General features: G+C 28.6%; 3 protein-coding genes and 1 long non-coding RNA gene across 6 annotated transcripts; 2 read left to right on the forward strand and 2 right to left on the reverse strand.

Annotated features, from left to right (window-relative positions):
• Positions 1 to 1,475: 1,475 nt before the first annotated feature.
• Positions 1,476 to 3,443, reverse strand: LOC149882349 (uncharacterized). The gene is made up of 2 exons (XM_090065782.1): positions 3,248 to 3,443; positions 1,476 to 2,700 (listed from the first exon to the last, which is right to left on the reverse strand). Exons 1-2 carry the CDS (start codon positions 3,276 to 3,278, stop codon positions 2,360 to 2,362), a joined length of 372 nt encoding a protein of 123 aa, XP_089921908.1. The 5' UTR covers positions 3,279 to 3,443; the 3' UTR covers positions 1,476 to 2,359.
• Positions 3,444 to 7,432: 3,989 nt separating this feature from the next.
• On the reverse strand, positions 7,433 to 10,085 carry LOC149882350 (uncharacterized). 3 transcript variants are annotated; one of them, XR_016445052.1, is made up of 3 exons: positions 9,711 to 10,069; positions 7,754 to 8,242; positions 7,433 to 7,604 (listed from the first exon to the last, which is right to left on the reverse strand). It is a non-coding gene; the product is annotated as an uncharacterized LOC149882350 (long non-coding RNA). The 3 variants fall into 3 exon arrangements; XR_016445051.1 differs by having other exon boundaries at positions 7,754 to 8,249; XR_016445050.1 differs by having other exon boundaries at positions 7,754 to 10,085.
• Positions 10,086 to 11,123: 1,038 nt separating this feature from the next.
• LOC145191595 (uncharacterized) lies at positions 11,124 to 13,030 on the forward strand. The gene has a single exon (XM_080068717.2). It carries the CDS (start codon positions 11,152 to 11,154, stop codon positions 12,733 to 12,735), a length of 1,584 nt encoding a protein of 527 aa, XP_079924843.2. The 5' UTR covers positions 11,124 to 11,151; the 3' UTR covers positions 12,736 to 13,030.
• A 501-nt stretch (positions 13,031 to 13,531) lies between these two features.
• Positions 13,532 to 16,713, forward strand: LOC145191586 (metabotropic glutamate receptor 7-like). The gene is made up of 3 exons (XM_080068710.2): positions 13,532 to 15,071; positions 15,247 to 16,173; positions 16,312 to 16,713. Exons 1-3 carry the CDS (start codon positions 13,532 to 13,534, stop codon positions 16,404 to 16,406), a joined length of 2,562 nt encoding a protein of 853 aa, XP_079924836.2. The 3' UTR covers positions 16,407 to 16,713.
• The last annotated feature ends 206 nt before the right edge of the window (positions 16,714 to 16,919 follow it).

Here is a 16,919-nt window from a genome sequence, read left to right on the forward strand (position 1 = left end):
AAAATTATATAATGAATGCATTATAAAAATAATTATTCACAAGAAGTTGTCAACAATGTCAGTTACGTTAAACAATCAGAATGTTCAAATAAAAGGTTGTTGAAAAGGAGCACGAGTAGAGAGTTGAAGAGTCGTTCAACCTGTAAATGTTCTTGTCGCTAGTGCGCTGCAAACTCGGACGGTGGAGAAGACACATCTTTAATTTGGAAAACAAGTAACAGCAAAGCTCAAAAGCCTCGTGAGAAACTGCATTTCTTCCCTCATCCACCGTGTGATATGATTGTGGAAGATAAAAATAAAAGGTGAATGGTGAGGAGGGAAAGGCAGTTATTATGTTTTTATTGCTTAAACCGAAAAAAAAAATCTTTCATTAGTTTTTGCTCTAGAGATCATACTTAAAAGTTCATTACTGTTTGAGTACCAGGAAGTATAAAAAGAATAGACTTCTTAAAATACATTGAGCTTGAAAATCTGTTGAAGTCTCGTTAAGTAAAGAGCCTCTCTTTTTCAGACAAATGCTAGTCAAAATTGAATAATATGTACCAAACATCTCATTTGTAATTGTGAAGAATCTAAATGTCTTTATAAGAAATAACTTAAATTTTTTTCCTCAATAGAATTCTGGGTAATGAAAATAGTATAAGGAAGTCCTAGGAGCTGCGGTAATTTTCAATATAAAAAGTATATTTAAAATAATACAAAAACTGATCGTTCATTGAATCTTCTAATAATGGATCCTTAACTGTGATGTATGAATGTTTCCTCTTTTTGTTTGTAAAAAAAAAATAAAATTTTCCAACATTTTATTACTGAAACCAAAATTAAAATTTACGCAAAGTACTTAAATATAATTTATGCTTTCTATACATTTTAAATGGTAGAAGTGATACGAGAAACTGCAAACTATAGAGCATACATATATCGCTGCTCGAACATTAATTTGAACCCTCTTTCTCTTTCTTTTTTCTTTTTTTTTTTTTTATGACTTTTTGTCATTAAAACAAGAATGACCCTTCAGTTTACTATTTGCGCTTCTCTATTGTTAATTTTTTTTTGTTGTTGTTGTTTTTTCTTTACGTACTATATAACCTACTCTATAATTAACTAAATTTTTATTTTTTCACTTACTATAATATTGTACTAAAATTATAAAAGGCATATAATATTTTCCCCAAACATAATAATCGTACTCCATACACGAAAATAAAATGCTGTCAGATTCGAACATTCGAACTTTATCCCCTTCGTACACGGGCACATGGAATGTGTTTAAAAAATTTTTTTTTGAAATAAAAATAATGTACTAGGCCTCCTTATGGGGTATATAAAGTTTTGTTAAAATATTTCATCAATTATTCAAAATAGGGCATGTGTACATTTGTACACAGCGTGTATCAATCTTGCTGTAAAGGTTTTTGTAGACAATATTATATCAAAAGAAATCCTTACAAAAAAACTCAAAAAGCTGAAACAAATTAATAATTCATTTTTTAACCTTTCTTTTAAAGATATAAAAATATTTATGTCATGTAGTTACCTCACAACATTACCAAATCAATACAGAAAAAGAACAAAATGTTTTTCAGTTTTTTACCAACGAATAATTTCATGAGACTTTGCAGTCGCTTAATCCACGTCCACCCTTCTTCATTTCTTTTTCAGATTTTAACGGACACCCCATTAATCTGTTGGATTTAACAACACCTAGGAACTGAATCCCTAACATTTTTAGCTGTCTAATTAGGATCATGCCAGTAAAGTAATTATCAAAACAGAGCTTGTAGTTTTTATGTTTTGGAATAGTTTCTGACAATCTTAGGACAATAGAAGCATCAAGTCCCAGGTGTTTGTACTCTTCTGATATGCCTATACCTGCACCCTGATATAGTTCCAAATCAACTGCCCTACCAGAGGTGCCACAGACAACAAAGTTTTTTACCCCTACTGGATTCGGCTTTCCTTTGATGTACTGTTTAGCAGGTACTCTACCAGTGAAAGGGATCATCTGCTCATCCACAGAGTTGTACTCTTCTCTTGGTATCTTGAGACAGCGAGAACGTGCTGTGTTTATCAGAGGCTGAACTTTCCAGAATTTATTTGTTCCTTGTTCTGAATTAGGATCGGGATTGATATGAATGCTGTTTCGCAGCTGTAAATACCGGTTTATAGGCATTACATCTGCCACTGCATTTACTCTAGTTGCTCTTTACCAGTACATCCTTATTCTGGGAAAACCTAAGTTTGCCATTACTATTGTGATACCAAAAAATTTCTGAATTTCAGCTGTTGTAGTATTTAGAGTTTTACCAGTTTGGCGTAGATGATAAATATTTGTTTGTTCAGCAAATGTTTCAAATATTTATGGTTTAAAGTAATTAAAAAAATATGAGGATGGCGAAAGTAAGCCATCTCCCAAGTTCAAATTGTCCAGCCATTCTGAGCTGCTTTCAAATGCACCTCGAAGAGACTGCCACTTGATCTGAGTCTTTTTTTCTCTTTTGTTCTCACTGTTCACAGATGTGCCAGGCTGATCATCTTCATCTGGTTTTTCAATTTGATCCTCAATTTTATCAGTCAGCATATCAGCAGCAGAAGGGTTAAAGGTCTCATCCCCAGAGTCATCAGAATCTGATAATTCAAATTCCGAGTCATCAAGATGCTGCAACATATCTTCAACTGTAAACCGCCTTCGTGGATTATCTGAAAATATATTTAACATATTATACTTATTTATCTTTGATTATAAAATCAATTTGATAAAACTTAGTAACAAAATAAAAATGACAGGCTTAAAACAAATGTTTGATTATACAAACACAAAGGCAGGGGCATTAGCTTCAGTAGGTAGACTTAAATAAATAAAATATTTCATTTTTAATGATTCTAACACAACCTTTTGGTATTAAATGAACAGCTAAACTATTAAACAAAACACATTTTGTATCTGAGATTTAAAGAAATATATATACACACATGCAATTATTAACTCACGACAATCACACAAAAAGAAATTCAATGTTGAGTTTCACCTTACTAGTTTTACTATTCTCTCTTCTCGTTGCAATTAACACACAGTGTGTACAAATGTACACAGTATTATAAAAAAAATTTTTCAGCAAAGAATAGTCACCTGTTATATTTTTAACTTATGTGTATGCAATTATAAACATATTATCAAATACATCTGATACAAAATTTGACTTGAGATAATTTATAATTCTCAAACTATAATAAAGAAAAAACTTACCACGAAGTATTTTTTTGCCTTGCAACGCCATGTTGAAATATCTAGATACAGAAATCTTACTTAAAGAAGACAAACTACACGAAGGTAGGACTGGTGTGCACTAATGTATGCATCGTGTTTCAATTATTATTTTGCTTAAGCTTTATAGTAAAAAATAAACATGATGAAGTGTGTACGTTTGTACACATTGTGTACGAAGGGGTTATTCTGTGAAGTATGAAGAAACACATAATACTTGTAGCAAAAGAAACTTTGCACTTATATTTGAAAAGCAGTGTAATAAAAAATTGTATAAAAAACAATTCTGTTTCCTAAGAATGTACAATTAATTAAAAATAGCATTAAGATTCCTTCAGACAAAACTAAAGATATTGCAGCAGTTTAAAAATACATCATTTTAATATTTTTATCAATAATTAATACTTGTGTCTACTTTATAAACGAAATAAAAGGTGTGTTTTAATTGAATCGTTATTTTTGTTTTGATTGTCACTGGGGTGAGAGGTGCACTGAAACAAAATTTTTGGTCCCTTTTTTCTCCAATTTACCATTCCCACCATTTCGCTAAAAAACAATAATTTATTGTCACAACATTCTATTACTTCAAATCTTTCATTGCCGCTTTAAAGTGAATAGTTTGTGATTGCAAATCATGACTAAAAACAACAAGTTTAAATTTACATATTTACAAAAATTTTAAACAAACAAAGTCAAATAATTTTTTTTCTTTAGACAAAGTTAAATAAATTAATTTAGATTGAGATTGTAATAAAAATTGACTTCCCTTTCCCAACATAATTATCCTTTTATGATTCTCATAATTGTTCTTTCATAATTATCATAATTATCCTTTCATAATTCTCATAATTATTCTTTCAAAATTATCGTGATTATTCTTTTTGTTTGTAGTGAATTTTTTATGGGATTTGCACGTTTCTCATTCTCTAGAGCATCTCAATTTCTATTCAAAAAATTAAATTCGGCATATTTCTGTTTGCTCTGTAAATTGTAATTAATATTGAATTGAATCTACACATAGCATAATTCAAGAATGAAAATTTTGTAGCACAAACGAATATCAGGAGATTAAAAAAACTTAGAAGTTAAAAACATAAAAGAGCTGACTTCTCCATGTAAAACTACAGAGAGGGATGTACAGAGGGAGCTTTTACTAACTTTAAGAAGCGTTTTTACTACATCTTTGTAAAAAATCCAAAATTTTAAAATCAATTTTTTGATGTCCAAAATTAATTTATCCAGAAAGGTTTTTCACCCTTGTTTTCAAAAAAAAGTACTAAAAAAGTTACTAAAAATTACTAAAAAATTTCTAAAAAAATTACTGAAAATATAACTTTTTATAAAAATATAATTTTTTTATAAAAACAACTTTTTTTAATCAGAAGAATTATGTAAGCAAAGCAAAACATTGCAAAAGAAAAATTTATTGAATCTCATTAAATTTATGAATTATTAATTTTAACAAAATTTAATTATTAACATAATTTCGGAAATTGGCTCCTTTGAGGAACGGGCACAGGCACCTTCGAGGAACATAATGGATCTAACAAACAGTTCAAATAAACTAAGGATTAATGACAAGAAAATAGAATAGAAACCATGTTTCTCTTTTAGCACAATAAAAAAAATATTGCAACAAGTCTTTTAACACAGTTTTGTAACAAGTAGCAGAGAGGCTTCTGGTATTTTGTCTGCAACTTTAATAGATCAGTGCTATCCAACCTTTTTACATCATCAAATGTAAAGTAATCCAAATGAATTTAGATTATTGCCAATACTAATGTAACAAGACAAATAAAAGAAATATAAATTTCTGCAAAAAAGTTTTATAAAAAGAGATTAAAGATTAATAGGTTACATAGCGACCTGTTAATCAAGAGTTTTCCAAGATTTCTTTGAAAGATCAATTGATAAAAATCTAATTCAACTTTCTTCCAACTGATCAGCTGTATAGCACACCATAATCTTAGTTATGTATTCATCTTCTGCCAGTAGATCTTGGGAAGATTTTGGTTCTGTGGATCACAGCAAGTAGCTTACAACTACACAAGCTGCTCAGGGTCTGTGTCTCAGTTCATGAAACTTTTTTAACGCTTTTCCCTTCTCATTGGAATAAGGTGCATTTAAGTTTATAAAAATTGTATGAAATATAATAATATGAATCTTTTGAAATAATATGAAACCCTAATATGAAAATTTTGCATACGAGACTATTTGGAAAATTTATAAATTGATTTTTGAGTCAGATATGCATGCAAGCATCCATAAAATACCTCATAAGGGTCTTTAAGTTGTGTGCTACTCTTTACAAAAAGATTTAATTTATATTCAAAATTTATCTTCAATTCAATTTATCTACAAAAAGATTTAATTATCATGATGAGTTTAATTGTAACTTTGCTACAAAGTTGAAATATGTTAATAAATCTTGGTAAAAGGTTAATTTTTTTTTGAAAATAATTTAAAATTCTAATAATAAATTAATTCATGGAATTGAAGAACAATACAGTAAAAATGAAATCTTAGGATAGTCCAGGTTGGCTTCACATCTAAAGTTCTGAAAGATTTTAAATGATGTGAACACTGCATCCATAAAAATTTTTATAATGGAAATGAGAAGAAAAAGGTAAATACATTTGGCATAATTCTTAAAAAGCAAATCTTGCTTTACAATCATCTAAAATTGCTAAAATGAAAAATTTCTCCGTTTTATATTTAAATGTTTGTAAGTAATTTAAAGGCGTTCACTTTTCATTTTTCATAAAAACATAAAAATAACATAAAAAGTTTTTAAAAAACGCGGCAGGATAAAAAAAAAAGGTATTAAAAAGTATTCACTTTTTATTATGTAAAGGGGGGGGGGGGGGGGGAAATGATTAAAAAATACAAAAATTTGACTCTCAGATGGGGCCATATAAAATAACTAATTTCGACTAAATGCAATATTCACAAATGTTTTTATGTTTCCAACTGCACTATTGACTTGTGACGAGTTAACATCAGTGCTGCTCTTTCTAATTTAGTTTTCAGACAATTATTAAAAGAAGTTAAAGATTTGTTGCAACTAAAAAAAAAACACTCTGTAACAGCTTCTTAAAAAAACTATTGTTCACTGCTTAACCAATAAACAACTATCACCCTATTTTTTTTATTGGAAAATTTTTTATTGGAAAGAGAATTATGCTCACATTGTGTTAGACTAACTCAAAAAAAAAAAAAAAATGTCAGACTCAGTTTGTTCGGACCGTAGGGAACAGCAGTAAGAACACCGACGAAAGTTTCTTCAGATTTATTTTTCTCAATTGCGTTGACTTCTTTAGGAGTCAGAGAATATTAAAATCTTGTTAAATCTTTATAGAGAAAATTTCTGTTAAAAAAAAAAATGTTAATTTAGACTTGAAAGATTAGAGAAAGCCATGATTAGCATGTAATCTTAAAGATTAGCATGTGTCTCCTATTGATGATGGCTGTAGATTAAGGTTAGTGTATTGTTTTGATCAAATGTAACACAACGCCAACCTTTTAACTTTGAAAAAAAAAAAAGAGAGAACAAAAACTTTGCAAGAAAACTTTTTTTGATCTTTTTAGATTCTAAAATCGATCATGAGGAGGATTGGAAAGCAAAAAAAAAATAAAAAAAAAAATAAATAAATAGAAGAAATCTGACGCTTACGTAAACATATTTCCAATCTAAGGAGAGTTCTTGTACCAACGACGAGTTCTTATTTGTATACCAAGTATGTTTGCTGAAAAAATATTCCAAAATCTTTTGCGAGTGCAAAATCCGAACTTTTTTTCTTTTACGGAAAACGACGATGTAGATTTTTCATGTTTTCATTCCACTTAAATATCACTTTTTATTTAATTCAACTTTTTTAATTCAAAAATTCAACAAGTGTCATTTCGCTTTGTCAAATTTTATTTTTATTGAAATATAAAAGAAAAGAGAATTATCGGTTACCTCATTATTTTGATTTTAACTTTACATAGTTAAAAGCAAAATCACAAATATGCAAAAATGCCTTTTTTTTATAACGGATCGAAGTAATATGCAGCTTCACTCAGGATTCGTCTTAATTCTCTTAAGCTTTCTTTTTATTAATCTTACTACCAGTAATTGTAGTACAATGAAGAACTGTAAACGTTAATGAAGAAACACGTTTAATATAGTCAAAAATGTATAATTGCTTACTGCAAAAATTATTACAAGATATTCTAATGTAAAAACTAAAAATCTTTACAGTTAAGATTACAAAAGTTGGATTTGAAGTAATAAATCCTCGCTGCAAATCTCATCAAGATAGAAATCTCATCATGATAGAATACCGTGAATCGATCACTAAAAAGTAAAAGAACGTTTTTACGATTAAGAAGCCGATCGTTAAACCAAAAAATATTTCGTAAAATAATACTTACGGTGTGCAAATATACGATAATATATCGCGTAACAATTAATAGTTTGTTATAGAACACTATTTAATACATTACCGTCCCGCGCTTTTGTCTTCTAAAACGTATTTCAAAATGCGTTCACAAGTTCGATGATACCAATTTTCACATATTCTGTACTGTGCCTCACTTGAGTTACGAGTAACGCTAAAACTTAACTCGAAATATCCGATATTTAAATAACTTAGTAAAAATTGATTCAAGAAACGTCTGTGATTTTAAAAAAAAGTTCCATCGCACCAGACAACCAGTGATGTGTAATGGACGATTTGGAATTCCTGAGTTTTTACTTTCAGCCCGGACAAAGTGTTGTGCAGCCTGTACAGAGTGTTGTTATGCACAAGAAGAATTTCTTCTGAACTTTCTTTGAACTCAAAGGTTTCTGATGGCTGCAAGCATTTTCCCTAACATTCATTTCGTGTTAATTTGTGGTGTGATAATCATCACAATCATCTGTATTCAAGTTCAAGTGATGGATAATTTACATACAGTGATGACGGCACACTCCACAGCTTAACAGGGTACTTTCTAAATACTTGGAAAAAGGATTTAAATGGGTAAGCTATTGAAATGATGAAAATATAATTCAGAAATTGTACCAAACTAGACATGTACATTTAAGTAAGATTCCTAGATGCAATATGTCTAACACATATTCTCCCCTCTCCCCTCCCTTTTTTTTTTACATAATTGATTATGATAGAGAATTTTATGCTGATTAAGAATCGTATAAATACATAGTTCTCAAAATCAACGTAAAGTGCTCTAATCTGAAGTTGAGTGTACATTTTGAGTAATGATTATTTTTGTTTAAAAGTTATCTTTTAAAAGTATAAACAACCTGGTTTTTACTTTTTGTAATAAAGATTTCAAATAACAAAACGTTATGGGAATTCAATCACGTTTAATTAAAACATCAATTCATTTTAGCTGGGTTCTTACCTATTTGTCTAGAACCCATTTTAAAATTTTTATGGAATAAGGTGAAAAATTCTTACTAAAATGAGTTTTAAAACAATTAAAAATTGTTAATTAATTATTTAGTTACACACACACACACACACACACACACACACACACACACACACACACACACACACACACGCACACGCACACACACACACACGCACACACGCACACACACGCGCACACATGCACACACACACACAAAACTAACCCCCCGTGAAAATTTTTATTTATTATGTCATTTAAAAAAAGAATGTTCCCAAAAAGTTTTAATGTTTCTTCATTTCGCAAAGGTTAGAATTATTTTGTTCTATCTCCAATTTTAAAAGTTGGGAGAAAATGAGTTATTAATTTTAGTTAGTAATGGTTACTTTTAAAATACGCATTATTTTATAAATTTTTTTCTAAATAATTTGCTTAAACATAAATTATTTAAAGCATAAGTTATTATTTCTTTAAAAATAAAAGCTAAAACTTTAAACAATTTTTACTTTTAAAAAATCAAAAACTTTCTCCCAACGTTTAAACTTGGAGATAGAACAAAATAATTCTAACCTCGCGACTTTGAATAGCCACGATATATAGATAAATTTTATCTATATATCGTGGCTCTTCAAAGTCCAACAGTAAATGCTCCCCCCCTAACCCTAATGCCCTAACGCCTAGAATCGTGTAAAACAAAAAACGGCTGAATTTTCATAGCCACACAAATTACTTAAGAACATTTTTTGCAAAATATGTTACGGAATTCCATTTCTACTATTCGACGAAAGTTCAGCTTTTCAAGTACTTTATTTCTTTAATAATAAAAAAGATTTTTGTAAAAAAAATCTTAAGTTTTGTTAAAAAGTCGTAAATTCTGTTACAAAATTAAAATTTACAAGAATTAATCAATTCTTCTCAAGACCTAAGCCTAAATTTAAAAAAAAAATAGAACAAAAAACAAAATGCTTAAGAGAAAATCAGAAGCAGTGCTTCTTATTTGTTTTTATTCAGGATAAAAATATAATATAACAGAAGCTGAGCTTACAGAACGCACGAGGAAACTTTAGGATTAATTCCTTATTTCAGCTTATCACTGAAAAACTCCTCAATAAACAAAGTCAACATTCCAGTCAGTGATGAGCTTTTATGTCGTTTAACCATTTTCTTCAATTGTTTCGCGGCTTTTTCACTCACTGACAAGCAAAGGCTTGATTTACAAGTGGACTTTGATCGCCGCTGAATGATACGGGGATTAAGATCATTTTTATCATAAGGTCTGAACATGACCTCTTCTGAAGGAAAATAAACAACTATGAAGATCGAAAAAAAAGTTGTTTATGAAGCTGTTATAATGTATTACTTTTCATCAAAAAGAAGAGAACTGATAATTTTATAACTTAAACTAAGAATGCAAACCAATAGTAGTTTTTTTATTAGCAGAAAAGTTTTCAAAATAAAAAATAGATAATTCAATCTGGATAAATCTATGTGATTCCTTCAAAAGAAAAACATGTATGATGAATGATTGCCCATTTTTCAACCCTTTAGTAGTCTTTCTAAAGAACATACCTTGTTGAACCGGCAATACCTTAAAATTTAGTGAAAAATGCAAAATTATTTAAAATTTCATTATTCATCAAACTACAAAGCTTTGTAACAGCAATAAATGACTCAAATAAAAAAAAAGGAACACCTTTATAAAAGTTAGTTATTCGAAAATTTTTTGAAACGCTTTTTATACTCTCCTACAAAACTTTGTTAATATGGGAATAGATCTGAGGTATTGTCTGTTAATGTTAAAAGTTTTTTATCCATATTTCTAGTTTTAAGTATCTTCCTACATTTTAATGTTAAAAATTTTCAATTTCATATTATGAAGAAATTAGATCTTAAATATTCTTAACTTTTTAGTAATAAAAAATAAAATTAAATAAAAGAAAAAAGAAAAATAGAAAAAACACTTAATTACAAAAAATATGAAAAGATAGAAATAATGTTGAAGAAGTGATAGTATAAAAGAAAAACAATGTTTTTTTACTTATTAGTAGAGGGCAAAATTAAACAGATTTTACAAATCTAGAATTTTTTTTTACCAAACTTTGTCAGATAAATACTTTTAAAGATATGTATTTTTGAATAAATAGCTAAAAAGCCATTACATGTTTTTAAGAATTTAAATTTTTAGTTTCAAAAGTCAATTTTGTCTGTCTCTTATTTAAGTGAAATGAAGTCACTATACTTTTTTATTAAACTTTTAAATTAAAAAGTTTATAGATACAAATATATATTTTTATAGATATATTTTTGTATATATATGTTTAAAAGAATGAATTGCAATTACAATTATATTTATTAATATATTTAAATAACATAATTTTAAATATATATATATATATATATATATATATATATATATATATATATATATATATATATATATATATATATTTATAGATACAAATTGATGTTTTTTTAAGTTTAAAAGAATGAATTGCAATTTTGATGAAAGAGAAACAGCATGGTATTCTTGGGATGAATGGAAAAATGTTGGAGCTTTATTATATTGCTTTTCTGACCGTCAATCACAAATTAAAGGTATCAATATGATCAATATATGGAAGAGCCGTGTGCGTAATGGTACTTTGCCAGTTTCTGTTGAGTTAACTGCTACCTTAGTAACAGCATATTTAGGTAATTTTGATGATATTACTGAAGATCAATGGAGATTGAGTATGGCAATGGCTATTGTACGTTTTGTTAATGGAGTTACTGATCAGCTGCAGACTGGTATTTATGCACAGTCTGTACAAGTCATAGCAGATCAAATTAAAATACCTGATTGGATAGTTGATTTGCGACATGAAGCAACCCATTCACAGTTACCAGGTACTGATATCTTAAAATCAAGTTTGATGTTTGCATTGACATGGTTGAGTGAAAACTACTGGCAAGAAACTGTTTCAAGACTAGAAGAAAAAGAAAACTTTATATTGAAGGAACTTGGTGCATACTCAAACTTTATTTCTTCTATTATTAATGATGAAACAATTAAAAGTGTTGAAAAATTCAGTAAAAAGCAATTTCGCAAATTTACTGACAGATGCATAATACTATCCTCTGCATTTGTAAAACTAATTCACAATGGAAATTTGAAAAGTATTGTAAAAAACATTGTCCAAGGTGATTGCTTGCTATATACTAGTGGAAGGTTGTGTCAACTTCCAATTACCTCTACTGATCAACAGTGGTCTGATGAATGCTTTAAAAGTATAAACTTACTAGTAATACTTTGGAAACCTCTGTTAATTTCCTTAGACAACTCGTTTCCAGAATTTCAAGAGTTGCTCTTCTCAGAGCTCACCAAATATGCGTATGATGAGTTAAATTTTTTGATTACTTTATTTATCCTGCACAAGATGAATTTTTTTTCAGTGAAAGCGGTGAGTTTTTTAATGAAACACCCATCTAAACTGAGCTTCTCCTTGCTAAAATATTACGTAAGTGAAAGGGAGTTTCCTCAAAAAGAAGTTGTTGCTAAGTTATTAGAGTTAATTGGATCTCTGAATTTTTTATCAAAATCTCAAAGCGTTGAAATTCAGCCTTTGCTAAGTGTTCAGCAAAAAGATATTATTAGTAAGTTAAGAGAGAGTTTGTATGTCGAGGAAAACAGTGTGCATGTACAAACATGGGCTTTGGTGACACAGTCTAGTTTGAGTAGTTTACCACCAATGGGAGAGTTTGAACAAGAATACAACATAGAGATTTTAGATTTGGTACAAAAGCCTACCGAGAAGAGTATAAATAATATTATTTCAAATACTCAGCTAGACACAAAAAAAAAGCACACTACTGAAAAAGCCTATGAAAATAGTTTTGCTGAAAACTTTGCCCAAAATACAATTAATCAGTCTTACTATTCTGATTCTCCTGGTAAAGATAGTACTAACAACGATCAGCTTGATTGGGATGTAGATTTCAGTATTATTGCGGATAACAATAAGAAAGAAAACCATGAAGGATTTTCTAACAAGATGATGCACCTGACTCCTTCAGAAATATTTATATTTTAGTTTTTAATTTTTGTTAACCAAGAATTTTTCAGGTAACTCTTTTTTTGTTGAATATCTCTTGAATATTTAATGAGCTGAATTTTTAGTTTATCAAGCAGCTGCAAATTTATTTTAATCATGAAAAGCATTAAGTGATTAGTTTAAATTGGAATTAGTTACAGCAGGAACAGATTCCATATCATTTTTAAAAATTCAGGCATAAGCTTAGTTTTTTTGTGAAAATCTCAACAAATGTTTTTGTGAATGGAATATTTGAATAATTAATCTTTATAAAGTTATTATTTTAGTTCATTCATATTCAACTTCCCTATGTTTACTGGGCTTTGTTAATATGTTTTCCAAAGTGAAAACAAATATTTATACAAATGTACAAACTTTATGCTTGCTTTATTTGTTATTAAACATCATTGTTTTTACAGAGTTATGAAGCTATAGTTAAAAACACACAAGCAAAACATATATAGACGCTTGTTATTTTTTCAATATATATGTGTGTGTTTTGTTTATGTGTTCCTGCAATAGGTTGTTGAATTTTTCAAATGAAAAATTATTATTGTGAGCAAATATTATGAGCATCATTCATAATTACTTTTGTTTGCAATTATTTACTTAAAGTGGTTTCAGCAGGTGATAAGCTTAAGTTGTTTTTTGTAAACCATGCAAATATAGATCTTGAGTAGTTTTAAGTAATTTTTTGAATGATAGTCATAGCATTATAAAGTTTATAGGTGTATATTTATATTTTTTGTTTGATCTTTCATGTGTATGCATATACTTTCTTTTCTGCTGTAATTTGATGTTCATATTTAGAAAGTGTAAAAGAAGCATGTTTAAACTATTTATTGGGAGAACTTATTCAATTCAGTGCCTTATATTTCTCCTTATTTTAATTCTATCCAGCCACCTTTGTTCAGTAAACAGTCAAAAGATGTATAAAAATCAAACAGCTTCAATTGTTGGATTTTTTCCTATTCACTCTAAAGGTAATAGTTCTAACACTTGTGGAAAATTAAATATAGAACGTGGGATTCATAGACTTGAGGCCATGCTGTTTGCTATTGATAAAATAAATAAAAATGAAAACTTACTTCCAAATTTGGTAATTCAGCCTAATTTGCATGATACATGCAATCAGGTGTCAAGAGCTCTAGATGGAGCATTAGAAATTGTTACCTTAAATAACCAAAAAGCTAAGTGTGATCCTAATAGGCCACCTGTAGTAGGTGTTATAGGTCCTTCTAGTAGCTCTGTTTCATTAGAAGTTGCTAATTTACTTCGCTTGTTTCAAATTCCACAAATAAGCTATGCTGCATCAAGTCCATTACTAAATGATCGAACTAAATATAAATATTTTTTACGCACAGTTCCTTCAGATTCTGAGGTAGTAAAAGTAGTTTTGGCTGTTGCTAAGTTTTTTGGTTGGAGTTCAGTGTCTGTCTTATATTCTGAAGACATATATGGAGAAAGTTTGTTTGAAACTTTCCAAAAATTAGCTGAGGCAGAAAATTTATGTATAGTAGAGCAAATCAAAGTGAGTGATGAAAGCAACTATACTATTATTTTGGAAAAACTACGTCAACAGACTTATACAAAAGCTGTTATATTGTTCTGCAATGATGATCATATGCTAAATGTATTAAGTAATGCCTCTGCTGCAAATACTGTTGATTATTCTTGGGTTTCTCTTGACTTTTGGGTCACTAATAAAAAATTTTTAGACACGTCAAAAGTTCAAAATGCAGCAAACTCAGTCATAATTGTGCGCCAATCTGTATCAGAATCTCAAGAGTTTAAAAAATACTTTAACAGTTTAAATTTATCTAATAACAAGCGGAATCCTTGGTTTATTGAATATTGGGAGGAGAGCTTCAATTGTAGCAGTAAATTAGAAACGTGTAATAAAACTGGTGAGTTAAGTAACAAAGTATTTGACAGCAAAATATCATATGTCATCGATGCTGTTTATGCATTGGCTCATGCTTTAGATAGCTTGTTAAGTCGTTTAGATAAATTGAATAAAGACCCAAACAGTTTTAATGGATCTATGATATTAAATGAACTGATGACCAAACCTTATAATGGATCATTTGGATTGAAGAAATTCAATGACATGGGTTATATGAACAATGGCTATGATATTATACAGATTCAAAATGACCACTATGTTAAAATTGGATCATGGTTCAATGAAACTTTAAGTATTAATGAAACTTTAGTAAGAAAACCATCAAAATCTTACTGTTCAGAACCTTGTGCCCCTCAATATGCAAAAAAAGTTTTAGGAAATGGTCCATCATGCTGTTTTCAATGTGAAATATGCGATGAAAATCAAATAGGTATGTAGTCTAGTGTTTTAATAGAAATCAATTGAGTCAGCAATTTGTCTCAAAGAATTTAACTTTCTCTGTGGACATATTAGTTTTTTTTATGATTTTTATGATTTTATAATTTTTTTATAGTATTTTGATTAAGTAATATACTTGAATGACAAATTTATTTCTGTGTTTTTAGTAAAGAATGGCACTTGCGAAAAATGCCCTTATGGTTATGCACCTTCATCTAATTTTAATTCTTGTGTACAGCTTCCTATTGTATATATTTCAAGATCTTGGGTCATTACGATGTCTATTATAGCCAGTATAGGGGTTGTTGCAACTGTGGGAGTATCTCTTCTATTTATTTACTATAGCTGGACAGATGTGGTAATTGCTTCTTCTCCTATGTTGTCCTTTCCATTGTTATTTGGTGTCTTTTTATGTTATATTTTGACTTTTTTTATGATTGCTGACCAGACAATTGTTTTCTGTAATTTACAAAGATTTGGAATGAGCTTTAGTTTTTGCATTTGCTATGGATCTTTATTAATAAAAGTTAGTCGGTTTGTCAGAGTATTCAACAAAAATAAGGTATCAAAAAGAGGATCTCTTTTACCAGCTGCATCTACACAGTCAATTTTACTTTTATGTATTGTTTTAGTGCAAATGGTAATATCCTTTATTGGATATGTACTTAATAAAGATGTTGAATTAAAAAAAACTTTTATTAAAGAAAAAGTTGGAATGATGATTCTATGCAGTATTCCAACTTTCGACTTGATTGCAAGTCTCGCCTACAATTTTGTTTTGATAACTGTGTGTACCATATATGCATTTCGCACAAGAAAAGTTCCTCTAGGTTTTAATGAAGCAAAATATATTGGTTTTATTATGTATGCTTCAATTCTGTTATGGCTTTGCTTTATTCCTGCATATATAATAGGAGATGATGATGAAGTTCATGTAATTGCTTTAAGTATGAATATACCCTTGCATGCCACAAGTATTCTTACTGGAATATTTGGTCCAAAAATTTACATTCTATTTACAAAAAGTTTACAAAATAAAAGGACATTATCAACTCAATCTTTCTCAAGTTATTCTTTTGTTGATAATGGAAATAGTAAGTTTTTTTTATAAATACTTTGTGCTTGAAAAAAAATTTTATCATGCATTTATATTTCTCCTAATAAGCTATAATTTTAATTCTTTGTTTTAAATTTAAAATTTAACAAAAAATGAAATAATCATTTTATTACAGCTTCGCAAAGATGTTCATCATCTGCCTTTGATCAAATTTCAAGAGTAACATCAACAACACAGCTATCGTTGGAAGAATCATTTTGCAAAAAATGATTGGTAAAAAATCAAATTTGATATTTAAAGTTCTTATTTTGCTCATTTTTTCTCTATTTTGCTCATTTTTCTTTATTTTGCTCATTTTTCTTTATTTTGATCATTTTTCTTTATTTTGCTCATTTTTCTTTATTTTGCTCATTTTTCTTTATTTTGCTCATTTTTCTTTATTTATAAGTTTGGATAGAAAAAAGATCCAAGTTCTGTATGATGTTCATATTGTTGTTATTAACAATTTTAATATTTTCTTTAAAAATGACTAATGAGATATGTTCAGATATTTCTATACAATTTTATTTTACAAAAATACATGTAATAAAATAAAGCTTATTGCTTTAACGTTTCTCAACTTGAGCAAAGCATTTTAATAAATTTAGTATATAGTTATTTTGAATGGTAGACATAAATAAGACATAGTGCATGATTATTTAAATTGCTATTTTTAATGACAATATTCTCTGGCATATGTATATATTATATATATATATATATATATATATATATATATATATA

Source organism: Hydra viridissima, unplaced genomic scaffold, assembly GCF_058129835.1.
Source record: "Hydra viridissima isolate aposymbiotic clone 2 unplaced genomic scaffold, HvirCarnegie_v1 scaffold_11, whole genome shotgun sequence".
Classification (NCBI taxonomy): domain Eukaryota; kingdom Metazoa; phylum Cnidaria; class Hydrozoa; order Anthoathecata; family Hydridae; genus Hydra; species Hydra viridissima.

What these genes read in the sequence shown, in the direction of transcription:
- LOC145191595 (XM_080068717.2), top strand. Translation starts at nt 11,152, where the DNA reads ATGAATTGCAATTTTGATGAAAGAGAAACAGCATGGTATTCTTGGGAT.
- LOC149882349 (XM_090065782.1), bottom strand. Translation starts at nt 3,278, where the DNA reads ATGGCGTTGCAAGGCAAAAAAATACTTCGTG. An exon ending in AGGCAAAAAAATACTTCGTG is followed by an intron (nt 2,701 to 3,247) that starts GTAAGTTTTTTC and finishes ATATATTTTCAG; the next exon opens with ATAATCCACGAAGGCGGTTT.
- LOC145191586 (XM_080068710.2), top strand. Translation starts at nt 13,532, where the DNA reads ATGTTCATATTTAGAAAGTGTAAAAGAAGCATGTTTAAACTATTTATT. An exon ending in ATGCGATGAAAATCAAATAG is followed by an intron (nt 15,072 to 15,246) that starts GTATGTAGTCTA and finishes CTGTGTTTTTAG; the next exon opens with TAAAGAATGGCACTTGCGAA. An exon ending in TTTTGTTGATAATGGAAATA is followed by an intron (nt 16,174 to 16,311) that starts GTAAGTTTTTTT and finishes ATTTTATTACAG; the next exon opens with CTTCGCAAAGATGTTCATCA.